We start from the raw sequence: 18,015 nt of genomic DNA on the forward strand, positions 1-18,015 counted from the left end.
GAGGCCGTCACCAAACAATACATCACCTTTATACGGTAGAGACTTCATAGCTTTATTAGAGTCAGAATCAGCATTGCATTGATGAATCCACAATGCTCTCCTAGCTGAGACTGCCATGGCATTGGCCCTTGATCCCAAGAGGCCAATATTCCTCGCAGCTTCCTTTAGGTAGACTGCAGCGTCCCGGATATAACCCAGTGTCAAAAGAATGCTATCCCTATCCAGGGTATCTATTTCAGATGACAAGTTATCTGCCCATTTTTCGATAGCACTACTCACCCACGCAGATGCAATGGCTGGTCTGAGTAGCGTACCCGTGGTGACATAAATGGATTTCAATGTATTTTCCTGCTTACGATCCGCAGGATCCTTCAGGGCTGCCGTGTCAGGGGACGGAAGAGCCACCTTTTTGGACAGCCGTGATAAAGCTTTGTTCACAATGGGGGGTGACTCCCATTTTTCCCTATCCTCAGAGTGAAACGGATACGCCACTGGAATCCTTTTGGGAATCTGAAACTTTTTGTCAGGATTTTCCCAAACCTTTTCACAAAGCGCGTTCAGTTCATGAGAGGGAGGAAATGTTACCTCAGGTTTCTTTCCTTTATACATACAGACCCTAGTACCAGGAACAGTAGGGTCCTCAGTGATATGCAATACGTCTTTTATTGCCACAATCATGTACTGAATGCTCTTTGCCAGTTTTGGATCTAATCTGGCATCACTATAGTCGACACGTGAGTCAGTGTCCGTGTCGGTATCCGTGTCTGCCAGTTGGGCAAATGAACGCTTTTGTGACCCCGAGGAGGTCTTGACTTGAAACAACACATCCTCTACGGATTTCTTCAATGCCTGGTTCTTAGACTCAGATTTATCCAATCTCTTATTTATCAGAGCCACATTAGCATTCAAAGCACTCAAAACATTCACCCAATCAGGTGTCGGCGGTGCCGACCGGGTCACTCCCACAGCCGTTTGTGTCCCTAATACAGTCTCCTCCTGGGAAGAGCACTCCGCCTCAGACATGACACACGTGCACCCAACACACGCAGACACACTGGGCTTATAGCGGACAGACCCACAGTAAAGCCTGTCAGAGAGACACAGAGGGAGTTATTGCCAGCTCACACACCCCAGCGCTCCATCCCGGTCTGAAACACCACAGAAAATGCCCCAGACCTGCAGCGCTTTTATAATTTACATATAATGCACCAAAATAACTGTGCCCCTCCCCCGTTTTTCACCCTGATACTTATGCAGCAGTATGGGGAAGGACCAGCGTCTCTGCAGCCTTGTGTAGAGAAAATTGTGCCGGGCTGTGTGCTGTGAGAACTAAGCTCCGCCCCCGTAATGGTGCGCTTCAGACCCGCCCTTTTTAAATAAATTTTGATACTGGCGTGGGTCCGGACAGTGCCCTGGCACTATGTCCGCTCTTGCCAGTTAGTTATAGAGGTTAGATATGCTGCCCATGGGGCTGCACGGCGGCGGCAGCGCATATATATATATATATACAAAGAGAGTTCAGCACTCACCATAGCAAGCTCACTTATCCTCACAACATCAATAAATAAATCATTTACTTATTGATGTTGTGAGGATAAGTGAGCTTGCTATGGTGAGTGCTGAACTTTCTGTTTGTATATATTTGGGTTGGTGGCCATGGGCTGCATGCACCCCACCCTATGTGTGGTGAGTGCAGATATTGCACCCCGCTTCTGGGGTGGCGAGTGCTGTGGTTTTCTAGATTTTTCTAGATTTCCCAGCTGTCCATATTCGCCAGTATCAAATACAAACAGAATATACACACACATACATACACACACACATCCATACATACACACACACAGTACCCGTCAAGTTTGGACACACCTTCTCATTCAATGGTTTTTATTTATTTTCATTATTTTCTACATTGCAGATTAATAATGAAGACATCAAAACTATGAAAGAACACTAATTACTGTAATGCTAAGTTTTGTCTCCCTGTACTGTCCTTTGTACGGCGCTGCAAAACACTTGTTTCTCCTTATAAATAAAATATAATTATAATAATAATAATAATAATAATAATAATAATAATAATAATACTTCCGCATACCCAAGGGCAGCTTCAACTTTAAAAGTAGTCTGCTGTGACTGTCGCTGGCAGGGTGCAGTGTCCCTTCTTCTGTACTAGCCAGCTGTCTCTTTGCTGATGCATTACTGGGAGGAGGTGTGGCCACTATGAGCCTGTTGGGACATTCCGGGCCACAGACACGCCTCCTCTCAGTAATGCAGTAGCATCAGTGAAGAGTCAGACGATTAGTACAGAAGAGACACCGCACCCTGCCTAAGACAGTCACAGCTAGGGAGGCCACCCCGGGCCATATTTTCAATCCCGGCATTCCCAGGATTGCAGTAGGGATCAGTGTAGGGAGCAGGGAGACTGTATGTGGAGCGCAGCAAGGGAGGGTGGTTGTAGGGAGGAGCATAGAAGAATGGAAGTAAGGAGCAGGAAGGGAGGGTGGGTGTAGGGAGCATGTAAGGAGCAAGAAGGGAGGGTGGGTGTAGGGAGCCTGTAAGGAGCAGGAAGAGGGGGTGGATGTAGGGAGCATGTCAGGAGCAGAGAGGTAGGGTGTCAGGAGCAGAGAGGGAGGGAGGGTGTCAGGAGCAGAGAGGGAGGTAGTGTGTCAGGAGTAATGAGGGAGGGAGGGTGTCAGGAGCAGAGAGGGAGGGAGGGTGTTGGAGCAGGGAGGGAGGGTGGATGTAGGTAGCGATACGTAAATAATACTTACTCTTAGGCGGGCAGAAGCCATGGACACACGCATACACTGACCATTGACGGCATTTCAAAATGTAGCACTGGCTGCATCAGTCAGAACTGGCAGTAAGGCAGCCAATCAGGAGCCGCGGCTGCTGCCGCTTTTCATGATTGGCTGCCGGAATGCCTGCTCTGACTGGCTGGCGGCCGGCGCTACATTTAAAATGCCGCCAGCACGGTCAGTGTGTGTGTCCATGGCTGCTGTAAATACCTTGTTGGCAGCTGGGCAACGCTGTGCTATAGTGCTCAACGCTGCCCAGCAAAACTGCGCATGCGCACCCTAATCCCGTGAATCCAGGGATTGGAGGCTCCAATCCCGGGATTCAAATCCCGGCATTTTTGGGCCAAAATCCCGGGATCCCGCCGATCCCAGGACTGGCCTCTCTAGTCACAGCAGACTACTTTTAAAGTAGAAGCCGCCCATGGGGATGCGGGAATAAGCGCTCCACCACACCCACGCCTCCATCATGTTTGAGGGGGGGGGGGGGGGGGTCAAGCTGCCCATTTGAGTTCAGACGCCTCTGCATTCAATGTAGATTTGTTTTCTAGCCAACATTATTTATAAAATATTACACAGTCACAATTACTTCCAAGCAAACGAGAAAACCACTGTAACTACGTATATTTCAAACTTACAGTTGTTCCTGTTTAATATTTACCACAAATTACAGCAGCTTAATATAGTTTGTCACTTCATGTTGAGAGCTCATTGTGATACATCTTCAAAAAGGTAAGCATAATACACTTCACATGGCCATGCAGCTCAGTTTAATCTTAAAAAAGTGGATTACAAATTAAGAATCTATAAATAAACTTTAGATATCAAGGCCTTATTTTATATTTTGTGGAACTAATTACATTGTATTGTGATTATCGCAAAACTAATGTACGTTACTAAACAGCTTAAAAATGTGTAATGCCCTTAAAATAACCGTATTTTCTATACATTATAGCATGCGTAGTACAGTGTGCATTTATTTTCGCAAAGCATATGCAAAGATCTTTCAGATAAAACTAACCTTATCGTGGTTATCAGATGTAAGGGTGTTCATGAATTCTCAACAGGTCTAATATAGGTTATAGAAGATTTATGTAAATGTAAGGCTGGACACACATTTTCACGACCTATCCACCTGACCCGCTGTCGTGCCAGTGATCCCTGCTGCTAGTGAATGGGCAGTCGGTAGGTTTCCCATACACACATGCAAATGCACAGATGTACACCTCATATTTATATATATATATATATATATATATATATATATATATATATATATATATATATATATATATATATATATATACACACACACACACATCGGCTGTGCTGTAGGGCTGATCTAACATGTTAGTGAATGCCGATGTTCAGACATATCGGGTGCACACACCTGCTGACCTGTTATAGTTATGACAAACAATATAATCGACCAGTGTGCACCCAGCCTAAAGGAATCAAAAAGTACATGAAAGTGTTACTAGTCATGGTACAAGTTATTGAAGACTGGAGTGTAAGTGATATTTCAAACACACAAATCATTGAAAGTGAACTCATAATCTGTATAAAAGGCATAAATACTATACCTCACAGATGCACCATATACTGTTGCACATGGCTAGAAGGTCACATTGGCTGTAACAATGTTTTTAAAATAAAAAATATTTTCTCTTAGGTTTACATTTTGAGCTGTTTAATTTACATCCGTTTTACTCTTGTAGATCCGGTAGGTGCATATATATATTTTTACATTGTATTTATTTTTATTTTTCATGTTTCGCTTTTTTTCCTATTCTGTATATGACTATTTTCAGTTTATTAGAAATATTAAATGGATTGGTATCACTCACTGATTGCATACCTACTTCTCATAGTGCTTTTTGGTCACTTACTGACATTACTCACTAAATATTTATTTTTTTATGTATTACAGTACATGCACCACAATCCCCATGCATGCTAACACTAAAGGATGCACTACTGTATGCAAACTGAAAAGGGGAACAAAAAAAACGTACATCCTTTTTCAGTAGAATTTTCAAAAAAAGCATCTAAAGTCGCAACGCAATGAGACTAGGATGCACTGAGAGTCTGTGCTGATTCATTTGATACATTATGAAACACTTGTACGTTTGTATGCAATTGAGTCTGTATATAAAGCACAACGTAACATGACATGGAAAAAAAAATCCATGTCTCCTGTATCTTAGCACTTCTTATGCCGATTCAGGGAGTTAAGCTGGTATCCTTTTAACAGCAAAACATTTTCACGTAAAAAATAAAAACTGGCTTTTATCTCGATTTTTGCCTAATGGTCATTATCGGGCTTTCCAATTAGAGACAGTTATTTTCACGCGGACAAACACAGGAAACGTGTTTTTCAAAATTTCAAAAATGGGACATTTATTGGGGGATTCACCTGGTGAAAACGGGGCTAACTGGATAGGCCTGGGTGCGTTAATAGGGGTGGTCTTCAGTATGCTGAATGTCGGGATCCCGGCGCACAGTACACCGGCGCCGGAATCCCGACACCCGGCATACCGACAGCTATTCTCCCTCGTGGGGCTCCTTTGCGCTCGCCACGCTGTCGGTATACCGGCGGTCGGGCTCCCGTCACCATGTAACACCTGTTGAAAGGCAGCAGAGGTATTAGCCAGATTCTGTACTGAGTTAAACAGGACATCCACCCAGGGAAGGGGCCTACAAGTGACTGATATAGCAGGAGGTAAAGTGGGTGCTGCTAATCAGTCCATTATATGTGCCAACACCTGTGAAAAAAAAGACACATGTGGGATCCTGCACAGGGGCTGGTGGGGCCGGCTGGTTAGGTGAGATATAGCAAGATGCACACAAACCATCCTGTACAATGTCCTGAGGGGATAATTCCACTGAACAGGACTTAAATGAGACCAGCAGCCTCATTGATACCCTTGCCTGACAGCTGCAGCAACAGTATAACACACTATAGCACAATAAATAAGAATTTACTTACCGATAATTCTATTTCTCGTAGTCCGTAGTGGATGCTGGGAACTCCGTAAGGACCATGGGGAATAGCGGCTCCGCAGGAGTCTGGGCACATCTAAAGAAAGCTTTAGGATCACCTGGTGTGCACTGGCTCCTCCCCCTATGACCCTCCTCCAAGCCTCAGTTAGGATACTGTGCCCGGACGAGCGTACACAATAAGGAAGGATTTTGAATCCCGGGTAAGACTCAGACCAGCCACACCAATCACACTGTACAACTTGTGATCTGAACCCAGTTAACAGCATGATAATAGAGGAGCCTCTAGAAAAGATGGCTCACTACAGCAATAACCCTAATTTTTTTGGTAACCATAATTATGTACCAGTATTGCAGACAATCCGCACTTGGGATGGGCGCCCAGCATCCACTACGGACTACGAGAAATAGAATTATCGGTAAGTAAATTCTTATTTTCTCTGACGTCCTAGTGGATGCTGGGAACTCCGTAAGGACCATGGGGATTATACCAAAGCTCCCAAACGGGCGGGAGAGTGCGGATGACTCTGCAGCACCCAATGAGAGAACACCCGGTCCTCCTCAGCCAGGGTATCAAATTTGCAGAATTTTACAAACATATTTGCTCCTGACCAAGTAATTGCTCGGCAAAGTTGTAAAGCCGAGACCCCTCGGGCAGCTGCCCAAGATGAGCCCCCCTTCCTTGTGGAGTGGGCATTTACAGATATTTGGCTGTGGCAGGCCTGCCACAGAATGTGCAAGCTGAATTGTACTACAAATCCAACGAGCAATCGTCTGCTTAGAAGCAGGAGCACCCAGCTAGTTAGGTGCATACAGGATAAACAGCGAGTCAGATTTCCTGACTCCAGCCGTCCTGGAAACCTATAGTTTCCGGGTCCTGACAACGTCTAGCAACTTGGAGTCCTCCAAGTCCCTAATAGCCGCAGGCACCACAACAGGTTTTGTTCAGGTGAACGCTGAAACCACCTTAGGGAGAAACTGAGTACGAGTCCTCAATTCCGCCCTGTCCGAATGGAAAATCAGATAAGGGCTTTTACAGGATAAAGTCACCAATTCTGACACGCGCCTGGCCCAGGCCAGAGCCAACAGCATGACCACTTTTTCTGTGAGATATTTTAACTCCACAGATTTAAGTGGGTCAAACCAATGTGACTTTTGGAACCCAAAAACCACCTGGAGATCCCAAAGTGCCCCTGAAGGCACAAAAGGAGGCTGTATATGCAGTACCCCTTTAACAAATGTCTTAACTTCAGGGACTGAAGCTAGTTCTTTTTTGGAAGAAAATTGACAGAGCCGAAATTTGAACCTTAATGGACCCCAATTTCAGGCCCATAGATACTCCTGTTTGCAGGAAATGTAGGAATCGACCCAGTTGAATTTCCTCCGTCGAGCCTTACTGGCCTCGCACCACGCAACATATTTTCGCCAAATGCGGTGATAATGTTTTGCGGTTACATCCTTCCTGGCTTTTATCAGGATAGGGATGACTTCATCCGGAATGCCTTTTTCCTTCAGGATCCGGCGCTCAACCGCCATGCCGTCAACGCAGCCGCGGTAAGTCTTGGAACAGACAAGGTCCTTGCTGGAGCAGGTCCCTTCTTAGAGGTAGAGGCCACGGATCCTCCGTGAGCATCTCTTGAAGTTCCGGTAACCAAGTCCTTCTTGGCCAATCCGGAGCCACTAATATAGCGCTTACTCCTCTCCATCTTATCAATCTCAGTACCTTGGGTATGAGAGGCAGAGGAGGGAACCCATACACTGATTTGGTACACCCACGGTGTTACCAGAGCATCTACAGCTATTGCCTGAGGGTCCCTTGACCTGGCGCAATACCTGTCGAGTTTTTCCCAACGGTTTATAACCATGTGGAAGACTTCTGGGTGAAGTCCCTACTCTCCCGGGTGGAGGTCGTGCTGAGGAAATCTGCTTCCCAGTTGTCCACTCCCGGAATGAAAACTGCTGACAGTGCTATCACATGGTTTTTCGCCCAGCGAAGAATCCTTGCAGCTTCTGCCATTGCCCTCCTGCTTCTTGTGGCACACTGTCTGTTTACGTGGGTGACTGCCGTAACGTTGTTCAACTGGATCAACACCGGCTGACCTTGAAGCAGAGGTCTTGCTAAGCTTAGAGCATTGTAAATGGCCCTTAGCTTCAGGATATTTATGTGAAGTGATGTCTCCAGGCTTGACCATAAGCCCTGGATATTCCTTCCCTGTGTGACTGCTCCCCAGCCTCGTAGGCTGGCATCCGTGGTCACCAGGACCCAGTCCCGAATGCCGAATCTGCGGCCCTCTAGAAGATGAGCACTCTGCAACCACCACAGGAGGGATACCCTTGTCCCTGGTGACAGGGTTATCCGCTGATGCATCTGAAGATGCGACCCGGACCATTTGTCCAGTAGGTTCCACTGGAAAGTCTTGCGTGGAATCTGCCGAATGGGATTGCTTCGTAGGAAGCCACCATTTTTACCCAGAACCCTTGTGCATTGATGCACTGAGACTTGGTTCGGTTTTAGGAGGTTCCTGACTAGCTCGGATAACTCCCTGGCTTTCTCCTCCGGGAGAAACACCTTTTTCTGGACTGTGTCCAGGATCATCCCTAGGAACAGAAGACAAGTCGTCGGAACCAGCTGCGATTTTAGAATATTGAGAATCCAATCGTGCTGCCGCAACACTACCTGAGATAGTGCTACACCGATCTCCAACTGTTCCCTGGATCTTACCCTTATCAGGGAATCGTCCAAGTAAAGGATAACTAAAATTCCCTTCCTTCGAAGGAATATCATCATTTCAGTCATTACCTCAGTAAAGACCCGGGGTGCCGTGGACCATCCCTACGGCAGCGTCTGAACTGATAGTGACAGTTCTGTACCATAACCGGAGATACCCTTGGTGAGAAGGGTAAATTTTGACCTGAAGGTAAGCATCCTTGATGTCCCGAGACATCATGTAGTCCCCTTCTTCCAGGTTTGCAATCACTGCTCTGAGTGACTCAATTTTGAATTTGAACCTCTGTATGTAAGTGTTCAAAGATTTTAGATTTTAAAATCGGTCTCACCGAGCCGTCTGGCTTCGGTACCACAATAGTGTGGAATTCACAAAGAGCTCAGGAGAGCCCCTAGTGTGCAGCCTTCTCGTCGGGCACAGAAATCTAACTGAGGCTTGGAGGAGGGTCATAGGGGGAGGAGCCAGTGCACACCAGGTGATCCTAAAGCTTTCTTTAGATGTGCCCAGACTCATGCGGAGCCGCTATTCCCCATGGTCCTTACGGAGTTCCCAGCATCCACTAGGACGTCAGAGAAATAAGTGTGTAATGTGTCTAGCAATGTGACAACCTTCAACGGTATCTTAGGGTTATAGGAGAGAAGGAAAATTATCTACACAGACCGCAGTAGCTGGTAGGATTTAGCATTGTATAACCTGGCCCTTAGGAGGCGTATACAGGGAGACTGGAGCCAGTGTTCCTGGAGACCTGCAGCTTCAGCCTGTATGCTAAAATGGCTGATGAGTGTCTCTGAAGGGGAGGAGGGTGGAGGAGGAGCAGCTCAGTGAGAAGCCGCTGTAGAATTGCGTCCAGAGCTGGGGGAGGAGATGCTGGGAGAAAGCTGGCCTCCACAATGCTGATGTTAACTCCAGGGACCACTGGTTTCAGCAAGACCCCAGCATTACAATCCCCTGGTGGACTAGTGGGGTCCCAGATGAACCAGGGCACACATCAGCGCCTCAGTTGTGTCTCCAAGACCAGAGGCGAGACTACACATAGATGCGGGTCCTCGCGACCACCTTACCTGTCATCCCAATGCACCAGCTGCAGTCTAGGCGGTTCCCGGAGAGCCGACTAGCTGCCAGTCATCCGCTGGAATCACCAGACCAGTTACTGGTGTTGCGTCGCGGGTGGACAGTTAGTGCTGGCAACCTCAGGACTGCCTAGCGCTGCATGCTCATGAAGAGAAAAGTCAAATAAAATAAACCATAAACTAAAAGCATGATGCTGCTGTTAAAAGGTGCATTTGGCTCCTGCAGGCACCAACACGAAACTGAATAATCTAGGCTGGAGACTGTGTGTATGGGAAAAGGACCAGAGCATCCTGGGAGCTCTAAAAGATTAGATAGATAGATAGATAGATAGATCTCTATATCTCTCTATATCTCTATTTATCTCTCTCTCTCTCTCTTTCTCTATCTAGATATCTCTTATATTGCAGGTAATCTGTCCTTTACTTTTAAAAATCAATGTTGTGACCCAATGGTGTGAGGGCCTGGAGATCAAAGATCCATTTTGTTTTTATTTTCTTTAGTGTCTATAATGTCTGTGTTTATCGGTGTAAATATTTTTCAAATATTTTATATTAAAAGAAACAGAAGTATGCATATTCTGAAAAACATGCGTATATTGATATGCTCTGTTTGTTTTCTAGACAGCTGCTTCCAGGAACTATGTGCAACAGTACAAACTGCCTTACATCTAGTACAATTTCCTCAATCTATCTTCCTATAGCATATGCACTAATGTTATTACCTAGCCTTTCTGGAAATATCATCTCACTCTGGATATTTAGAAGCTTAAGCAAAAAGACATCAACACACATCTATCTGATTAATCTTGCCATCTCAAATGTGGCAGTCTCGATTGGCATTCCCTTTCAAATTGCCTATTACAGACAAGCATACTACTGGCCTCTCAACTCTGCACAATGTGTAATCGTATTCCAAGCAAGTAGCATTCTCACGCATAGCAGCATGTGTGTGAGCATCACCATTTTCTGTTGGATTGCCATCAGTCGCTATGCTACACTGGTAAGACACAAGGAATGGCCACAGAATATTACAAAAACCACCTATGAAAAAGCCATCTTTGGACAAATACTAAAAACCTTCCGGAACCCTAAATCTGCCAGTTATCTGTGTTTAGGTGTATGGCTCACTTTCTTATGTCTGAGTATTACATTGATTATAGTAAACCAGGATTTTGTGTCAGAGAAATGTTGTTTTGATAAAGAAGCAGACATTGGTGAATTCGCATTAAAGGTATCCACAGCTGTAGAGTCAACATGCTTTTTCTTATTCTTCTCAACTGTATTGCTGTTTTACTATTTCTTTATAAAGCATCTAAAGACTATTCAAGCAAATAGCTGTATTGGAGAAAAGCATTTAATCTACAGCAGAGTGAAAAATAATATTATTGTTATTGTGGTTTTATTATTTGTCTGCTTCACTCCATTCCATATCTCAAAGTTGCTCCTTGTGGGATTTGACTACTCGCTGGGATGTCCACAGTTTAGTCTGCTAGTGGAAATCAAGAATAGTTGTCTGTGCCTAGCAGAATTAAGAAGTTGTACTGACCCCATTGTTTATTTTTGCTTAGATGATTCTTTTAAGAAGAATGTACAACTACTTTTCAAAAAACAATCTACAGATGAAGAGGGAAATTCATCCACAGTAAACAAATATTCCACTACACAAATGCCAACTGTAACTGGGTTGGGTGATGCAAAGCACTGGTAGATGAGAGCAAAATCAATAACTACATGAAGAAAAGGAACAGACAATCTGGAACAATTTGGAACAGAGACATAGAAATATTTACTATAATATACGTAATTTAAGACGAGCATACACTATACAATTATCTGCCAGGTCAGGCTAGTTGGAATGAAAATCTGGTAAATGATGAGAGGAAATGACAATCAACCATTTGTCCCAAACACTGGAAAATTGGCAAAACCGGTCATTCAGATCAATTTGCACTAAGAACAGTTTTTGTCAATTTTTCCAGTGTTTGGGAGCAAATGGTTGACTGTGATTTGCTCTCATCCATTACCAGATTTTCATTCCAACCAACCAGATCTAGAGGATAATCTGGGGGAAAGGGGGGGGGGGGGGGGGAAGAATTTTCCACAGTAAGAGACTGTGGAAAGTGCTTCACTTGGCTGTACAAACAGCATGATGGACGGCAGCGGCTAACGATGATGCAGGAGCTCAAAATCACCCAGTGTGTATGGGCCTTTACAATAGAGAACAGCAGGGAAAAGGTCCAGCGCTCATGGGTTCATACCATTATTCCTATAAACATATTCAGAGCCGGCAAATATATATATTAAAAAACAATTTGTTTTTATTTATACTTATAATAACATCTGTAGTTGATAATATTAAAATTTTAGATATACTTTATGTAATAGATTAATACAATAAAATAATATTGCTTGCTGGCCAGCGGTTGTATTATTGGCAAGAGAAACTCTGCTTCCCTCTGTGGGGAGTATTGTGTTACAGAGGCTGTGTTGTAACACTATCAGTGTTGGCAACTTTGTATCAGTTCATATAATAACTGTTGCACATGAGTGATGTAGTGGCTGCAGACGGAGTTTAAATGTATCCGATTACCTCCTTTGTAGATTCAGCGGTGTGGTCCTTCCCCGTTATGCCGAGCGTCCTCGGCAATAATAGATATGTCTGCGGGAGTTGCCTTTTGTTATCACCGGCTGTAAATTGTTCCACGGGAGGATGGATATAAGGCCGTTCTGCTGGTGGAGCCACTTGTTCAGGTCGGAAGCGGCGAAGCTCGTAGCGGGATGGACGGATGGCAAAGTCCTATATTGTTCCCGTTCTGCTGAGCCGTACACAGCACCGCCTCCGTACTTGCCAAAAAACACTGCTGCAGCAACAAACTGGTGGGCGGAGACTGACGCGTTTCGTCACGGAAGCACGTGCAATATTATTTTATTGTATCAATCTATTACATAAAGTATATCTAAAATTTTAATATTATCAACTACAGATGTTATTATAAGTATAAATAAAAACAAATTGTTTTTTAATATATATATTTGCCGGCTCTGAATATGTTTATAGGAATAATGGTATGAACCCATGAGCGCTGGACCTTTTCCCTGCTGTTCTCTATTGTTTAAATTAGGGGTGTATACAGCCCCTTGAGTCAAGCGAACGTGGGCTCAACCATTAATATTTAAAGACTAATAATCTATTCTATACTGACACAGGCGCTTCATATATTTTCTTTTCTATGGGCCTTTACAAGAGAGAGACCACTTCCCTGGTTTTATCTATAATACGTTGCCTGTTTGTTGCCTGTTTTAATCAACTCAGGCTGTAACAAATACTGGACCATGAATTAATGTGCCTGAACTGTACCCAAAAATCAAATCTCATTGTCAAAAACCTGAAAAGGTACTAGGCATGCTAGTATTTGTTCAATTAAATTGAAGATGTCACCATAGGGGTGAAGCAGTGATGATGAATAATATACTGCAAAGTCACTTGAGCTCCTTGCCAAACCAAAAAAAAAAAAAGCCTGTGTCCCCCTATGTTCTCTCCTTGACAGCTTCCTGCAACGGTGACAGACTAGTGTGTGAGAACAAGGTTAGATCCCTGGAGCTGCATACTATACTATTTATCTTACAGAGCAGTAATAAGGGTGAAATCAGTTGCTGAAGCAAACTTAATTGAAGTAATTGTAATGTATGCATAATTTTGTATCATTGTATTTTTGGAGTAATAAAAATATGCACTAGTATATAAATTTATTGTAATTTTATTATTATGATAGATAGATAGATAGATAGATAGATAGATAGATAGATAGATAGATAGATAGATAGATAGGAGAGAAAGAGAGAGAGGGGGGTGCGGTGCCACTTGTGGGGGTTGGGAATAAGCTATTCATGTGTTACTATAGTTTAACAAAATTAAAATGTATCTAAAACCACTCCCTATTAAATAATTAGGGTGTCAGCCTGCCCCTAAGTAATCAGTAAACAATACTGTGCACTTGATATAACAAAGGTGTGATAGGGGTATCAGCGACCACTGGTGTTTATAAATCGTAAATATTACTATATATAAAAATGATCAGGTTGCCAAAAATATATATATTTACATATATATATATATATATATATATATATATATATACATACACACACACATACACATATATATATATATATATATATATATATACACACACAAACACACACACACACTATATATATATATATATATATACATACAGTATATATATATATATATATATATATATATATATACACATATATACACACACACACAAACACACACATATATACACCATATAAAGTTTAATGATAATAATATACAATTCTGTAAATTACCGGGTAATGTAATAGAAAGTCCAAAAGTGTGGCACTCCTGGCGACTTGGAGAAAATACGCTTCACAATGGCATGTATATATATTTCATTTGTTGTGTTTATTTAACTGGCTAATATTTTTGTCTATTTTCTGTTATTAAACTTTTCATTAAAGCATCACGTCATATACATCAAATGTGGTTTTTCGATTCTGACCAATGAATTAAAACCATCATATCCACAATAGCTCATGAAAGCATCAAAATTAACAATACAATCATCTTCAATATATCATGTCATGTTGACACATGGCAGAAACAAATAAATATACAAGTCAAACCATAAACCAAATACTCCTTTTATCAGGAACACGGGGAGTCCACAGTCTGAAGGAGCCACAGTATCCCAGAAATTGGCTAAGTGTCTAGCACTATAAGAGGATCCTCCAATAAATATCTAGTCTCATACCATTCTGTATTCTTTAGGGAATTTCTAATCCTTATTTGGAAATCTGCTGGAAGAGTACCAATCTAGCTTTCCCAAGAAGCTAAAAATTTAGAAACACATTTTTCTTTTTCAAAAGTCGTCGCCAACAAATCTATTAGAAATATATTATGCCATTTCCCTTTAAAAAGGAGTTGGGGAGGATGGATTAGGAAGGATGCAAAATGGTTTTTCGAGCTGCCGCACTGATAGCCAAGAGAAATTTGTTAACCCCTTGGTGACCCTCTAGTTGCCAGGAGTGATCCCAAAAATCGCCCAATCCACAGTAAAAGGCAAATAATTTACTAAATATTCTATAGCTTAATTCTTCACGTGTAAGCTGAAACTTTGGAGCAATGGGCACGACCAGAAACAATGAAAAAAGTCTGCATCTGGTGTACGACAATGCAACAGCACTCACCAGATGTGGACATCCCTGCTAAGAACTGTCTATGAGGTAAATAATATGATAATATGCCCCGTGAATTACGTTGAGAAACATTTCTTGATATTGTGCAGTTAGTAATAGCCGGCATGAGCTTATCACATTTTTCAGTAAAAACTCACGTTAGCGTTGAGAAGTCTGATAGCCACTGACTCATACCCGACTGAGTAATACAGTGATCCATGGGGGACCTTAGCAGAGTGTAATGTATAGATATGGCATTTCACAGGTCTACCCAATCTGTTACTGAAAGGCAGGTAACACCGAACATAATGTTGCATTTGAAAATGCGTTAAAGGGTAGTGTTGAAGTATTGGAAAAATCTGCTTAACCTGTGCAGATGTCAAAGGGTTTTGTTTTTTGTTGTGAAATCTACAATACAACCAATATCTTTAAGTCCCTACTGCCAGAATGGGGATCCGGTCTGAAGATCGACAGTGTCTAGGACGACAATGTTTGAGTGGACCACTATTGGTCGAAAGTCACTAGGTCGACAGGGTTTCTAGGTCGACAGTTCAAAAAAATCGACATGAGCTTTCCCATTTTTTTCTTTTAACATTTTTTTTTTCATACTTAACGATCCACACGGTCTACGATTGGGAATAGTAACCTGTGCCGAGCGCAGCGGCAGCGGAGCGAGGCACCTTACCCGAAGCATGGCATCCGAGGGGACACGGTGAACTAATTGGGCTCCCAGTCACTGTACGGAGAAAACCACACCATAAAAACATGAAAAACTCATGTCGACCTTTTGACCTGTCGATCTAGAACATGTTGACCTAGAAACCCTGTCGACCTATAGGGGTATATGCAATTCACGGCGAATCGCGGCAATTTTTCGCCGTTTTTTAATTCGACTTAATTCGACAGGTGAATTCCGGAAGGTGGCTTCCGGAATTCACCATATTCAATGAAAAACGGATTCGCCAGAATCGCGGGCGAAAATTGGCCGATTTGGCGGATTTTGCCGCGATTTTAAAAAACGGGGGAAAACGGGAAAAACCCGAAAAAAAAAATGGCGTGGGGTCCCCCCTCCAAAGCATAACCAGCCTCGGGCTCTTCGAGCTGGTCCTGGTTCTAAAAATGCAGGGGAAAAATTGGGCAGGGATCCCCCGTATTTTTAAAACCAGCACCGGGCTCTGCGCCTGGTGCTGGTGCCAAAAATACGGGGGACAAAAAGAGTAGGGGTCCCACGTATTTTTAACACCAGCATCGGGCTCCACTAGCTGGACAGATAATGCCACAGCCGGGGGTCACTTTTATGCCGTGCCCTGCGGCCGTGGCATTAAATATCCAACTAGTCACCCCTGGCCTGGGGGAGTGGGGACCCCTACAATCAAGGGGTCCCCCCCCCAGCCACCCAAGGGCCAGGGGTGAAGCCCGAGGCTGTCCCCCCCATCCAATGGGCTGCGGATGGGGGGGCTGATAGCCTTTTGTTATAAAAGATTGTTTTTTCCAGTAGTACTACAAGTCCCAGCAAGCCTTCCCCGCAAGCTGGTACTTGGAGAACCACAAGTACCAGCATGCGGGAGAAAAACGGGCCCGCTGGTACCTGTAGTACTACTGGGAAAAAAATACCCAAATAAAAACAGTACACAGACACCTTGATAGTAAAACTTTATTACACACTACCGACACACACATACTTACCTATGTTGACACGCCGACTGCCACGGTCTCCGACGATCCAGGGTACCTGTGAAAAAATTATACTCACCTTCCAGCGTCCAGAGGTACATCCAGGTCCAGAGATAATCCACGTACTTGGCAAAACAAAAAAACGAACACCGATCCATACCGGACTAAGAAAGGGGTCCCATGCTTTCACATCAGACCCCTTTCTCCCGAATCCCGGGACATCACGTGACTCCTGTCACTGAAGTCCCTTCAGCCAATCAGGAAGCGCTACTTCCGTGGCGCTCACCTGATTGGCTGTGCACTGTCTGAGCTGTCAGACAGCGCATCGCAAAGCCGCTCCATTACTTTCAATGGTGGGAACTTTGCGGGTAGCGGTGGGGTTAACCCGCGGTCAGCCGCTGACCGGCGGGTGACCTCACCGCTAGCCGCTAAGTTCCCACCATTGAATATAATGGACTGGGCTGTGCGATGCGCTGTCTGCTCAGACGCGCAGAGCCAATCAAGTGAGCGCAACGAAGTTGCGCTTCCTGATTGGCTATAGAGACCTTTCTGTGACAGCTGTCACTGACAGGTCTCTCTGCATTCGGGGATAGGGGTCTCATGTGTCAGCATGGGACCCCTTTCAGTCCGGCATGGAGCGGGTATTTGCGTTTTGTTTTTTTCTACAAGTACGTGGATTTATCTCTGGACCATGGCTGAGGTGAGTATATTGATCTTTTATTTTCAGGTACCCCTGGATTCTACATGGAGAAGAGGACCGATGTCGGCGTGTGAACATAGGTAAGTATGTGTGTGTCGACGTATGAAATAAAGTTTTACTTTCACGGTGTGTGTGTGTCCTGTTTTTATTTGGGTATTTTTTTTTCCGTAGTACTACAGGTACCAGCGGGCCCGTTTTTCTCCCGCATGCTGGTACTTGTGGTTCTCCAAGTACCAGCTTGCGGGGGAGGCTTGCTGGGACTTGTAGTACTGCTGGAAAAAACAATATTCTTTTCATGATCACAAAAGGCTATCAGCCCCCCCATCCGCAGCCCATTGGATGGGGGGGGACAGCCTCGGGCTTCACCCCTGGCCCTTGGGTGGCTGGGGGGGGGGACCCCTTGATTGAAGGGGTCCCCACTCCCCCAGGGTACCCCGGCCAGGGGTGACTAGTTGGATATTTAATGCCACGGCCGCAGGGCACGGCATAAAAGTGACCCCCGGCTGTGGCATTATCTGTCCAGCTAGTGGAACCCGATGCTGGTGTTAAAAATACGGGGGACCCCTACTCTTTTTGTCCCCCGTATTTTTGGCACCAGCACCAGGCGCAGAGCCCGGTGCTGGTTTTAAAAATACGGGGGATCCCCTGTCAATTTTTTCCCCGCATTTTTAGAACCAGGACCAGCTCGAAGAGCCCGAGGCTGGTTATGCTTTGGAGGGGGGACCCCACGCCATTTTTTTTTAGGATTTTACCGTTCCAGCAATAAAAAATAAAAAAAATAATAATAATATTTTAAAAAATATATAAATAATATTTGTGCCTCC

General features: G+C 44.1%; 2 protein-coding genes across 14 annotated transcripts in view; one reads left to right on the top strand and one right to left on the bottom strand.

Annotated features, from left to right (window-relative positions):
* The window catches only part of CASK (calcium/calmodulin dependent serine protein kinase), an 887,710-nt gene that overhangs the window by 547,413 nt on the left and 322,282 nt on the right, over positions 1–18,015 (bottom strand). The window lies entirely within an intron of this gene.
* GPR82 (G protein-coupled receptor 82) lies at positions 10,232–11,454 on the top strand. Its single transcript, XM_063957340.1, has one exon. The coding sequence runs from the start codon at positions 10,232–10,234 to the stop codon at positions 11,297–11,299; it is 1,068 nt and encodes a 355-aa protein (XP_063813410.1). The 3' UTR covers positions 11,300–11,454.

Source organism: Pseudophryne corroboree, chromosome 2 (assembly GCF_028390025.1).
Source record: "Pseudophryne corroboree isolate aPseCor3 chromosome 2, aPseCor3.hap2, whole genome shotgun sequence".
In the NCBI taxonomy this organism is placed as follows: Eukaryota; Metazoa; Chordata; class Amphibia; order Anura; family Myobatrachidae; genus Pseudophryne; species Pseudophryne corroboree.

What these genes read in the sequence shown, in the direction of transcription:
- GPR82 (XM_063957340.1), top strand. Translation starts at nt 10,232, where the DNA reads ATGTGCAACAGTACAAACTGCCTTACATCTAGTACAATTTCCTCAATC.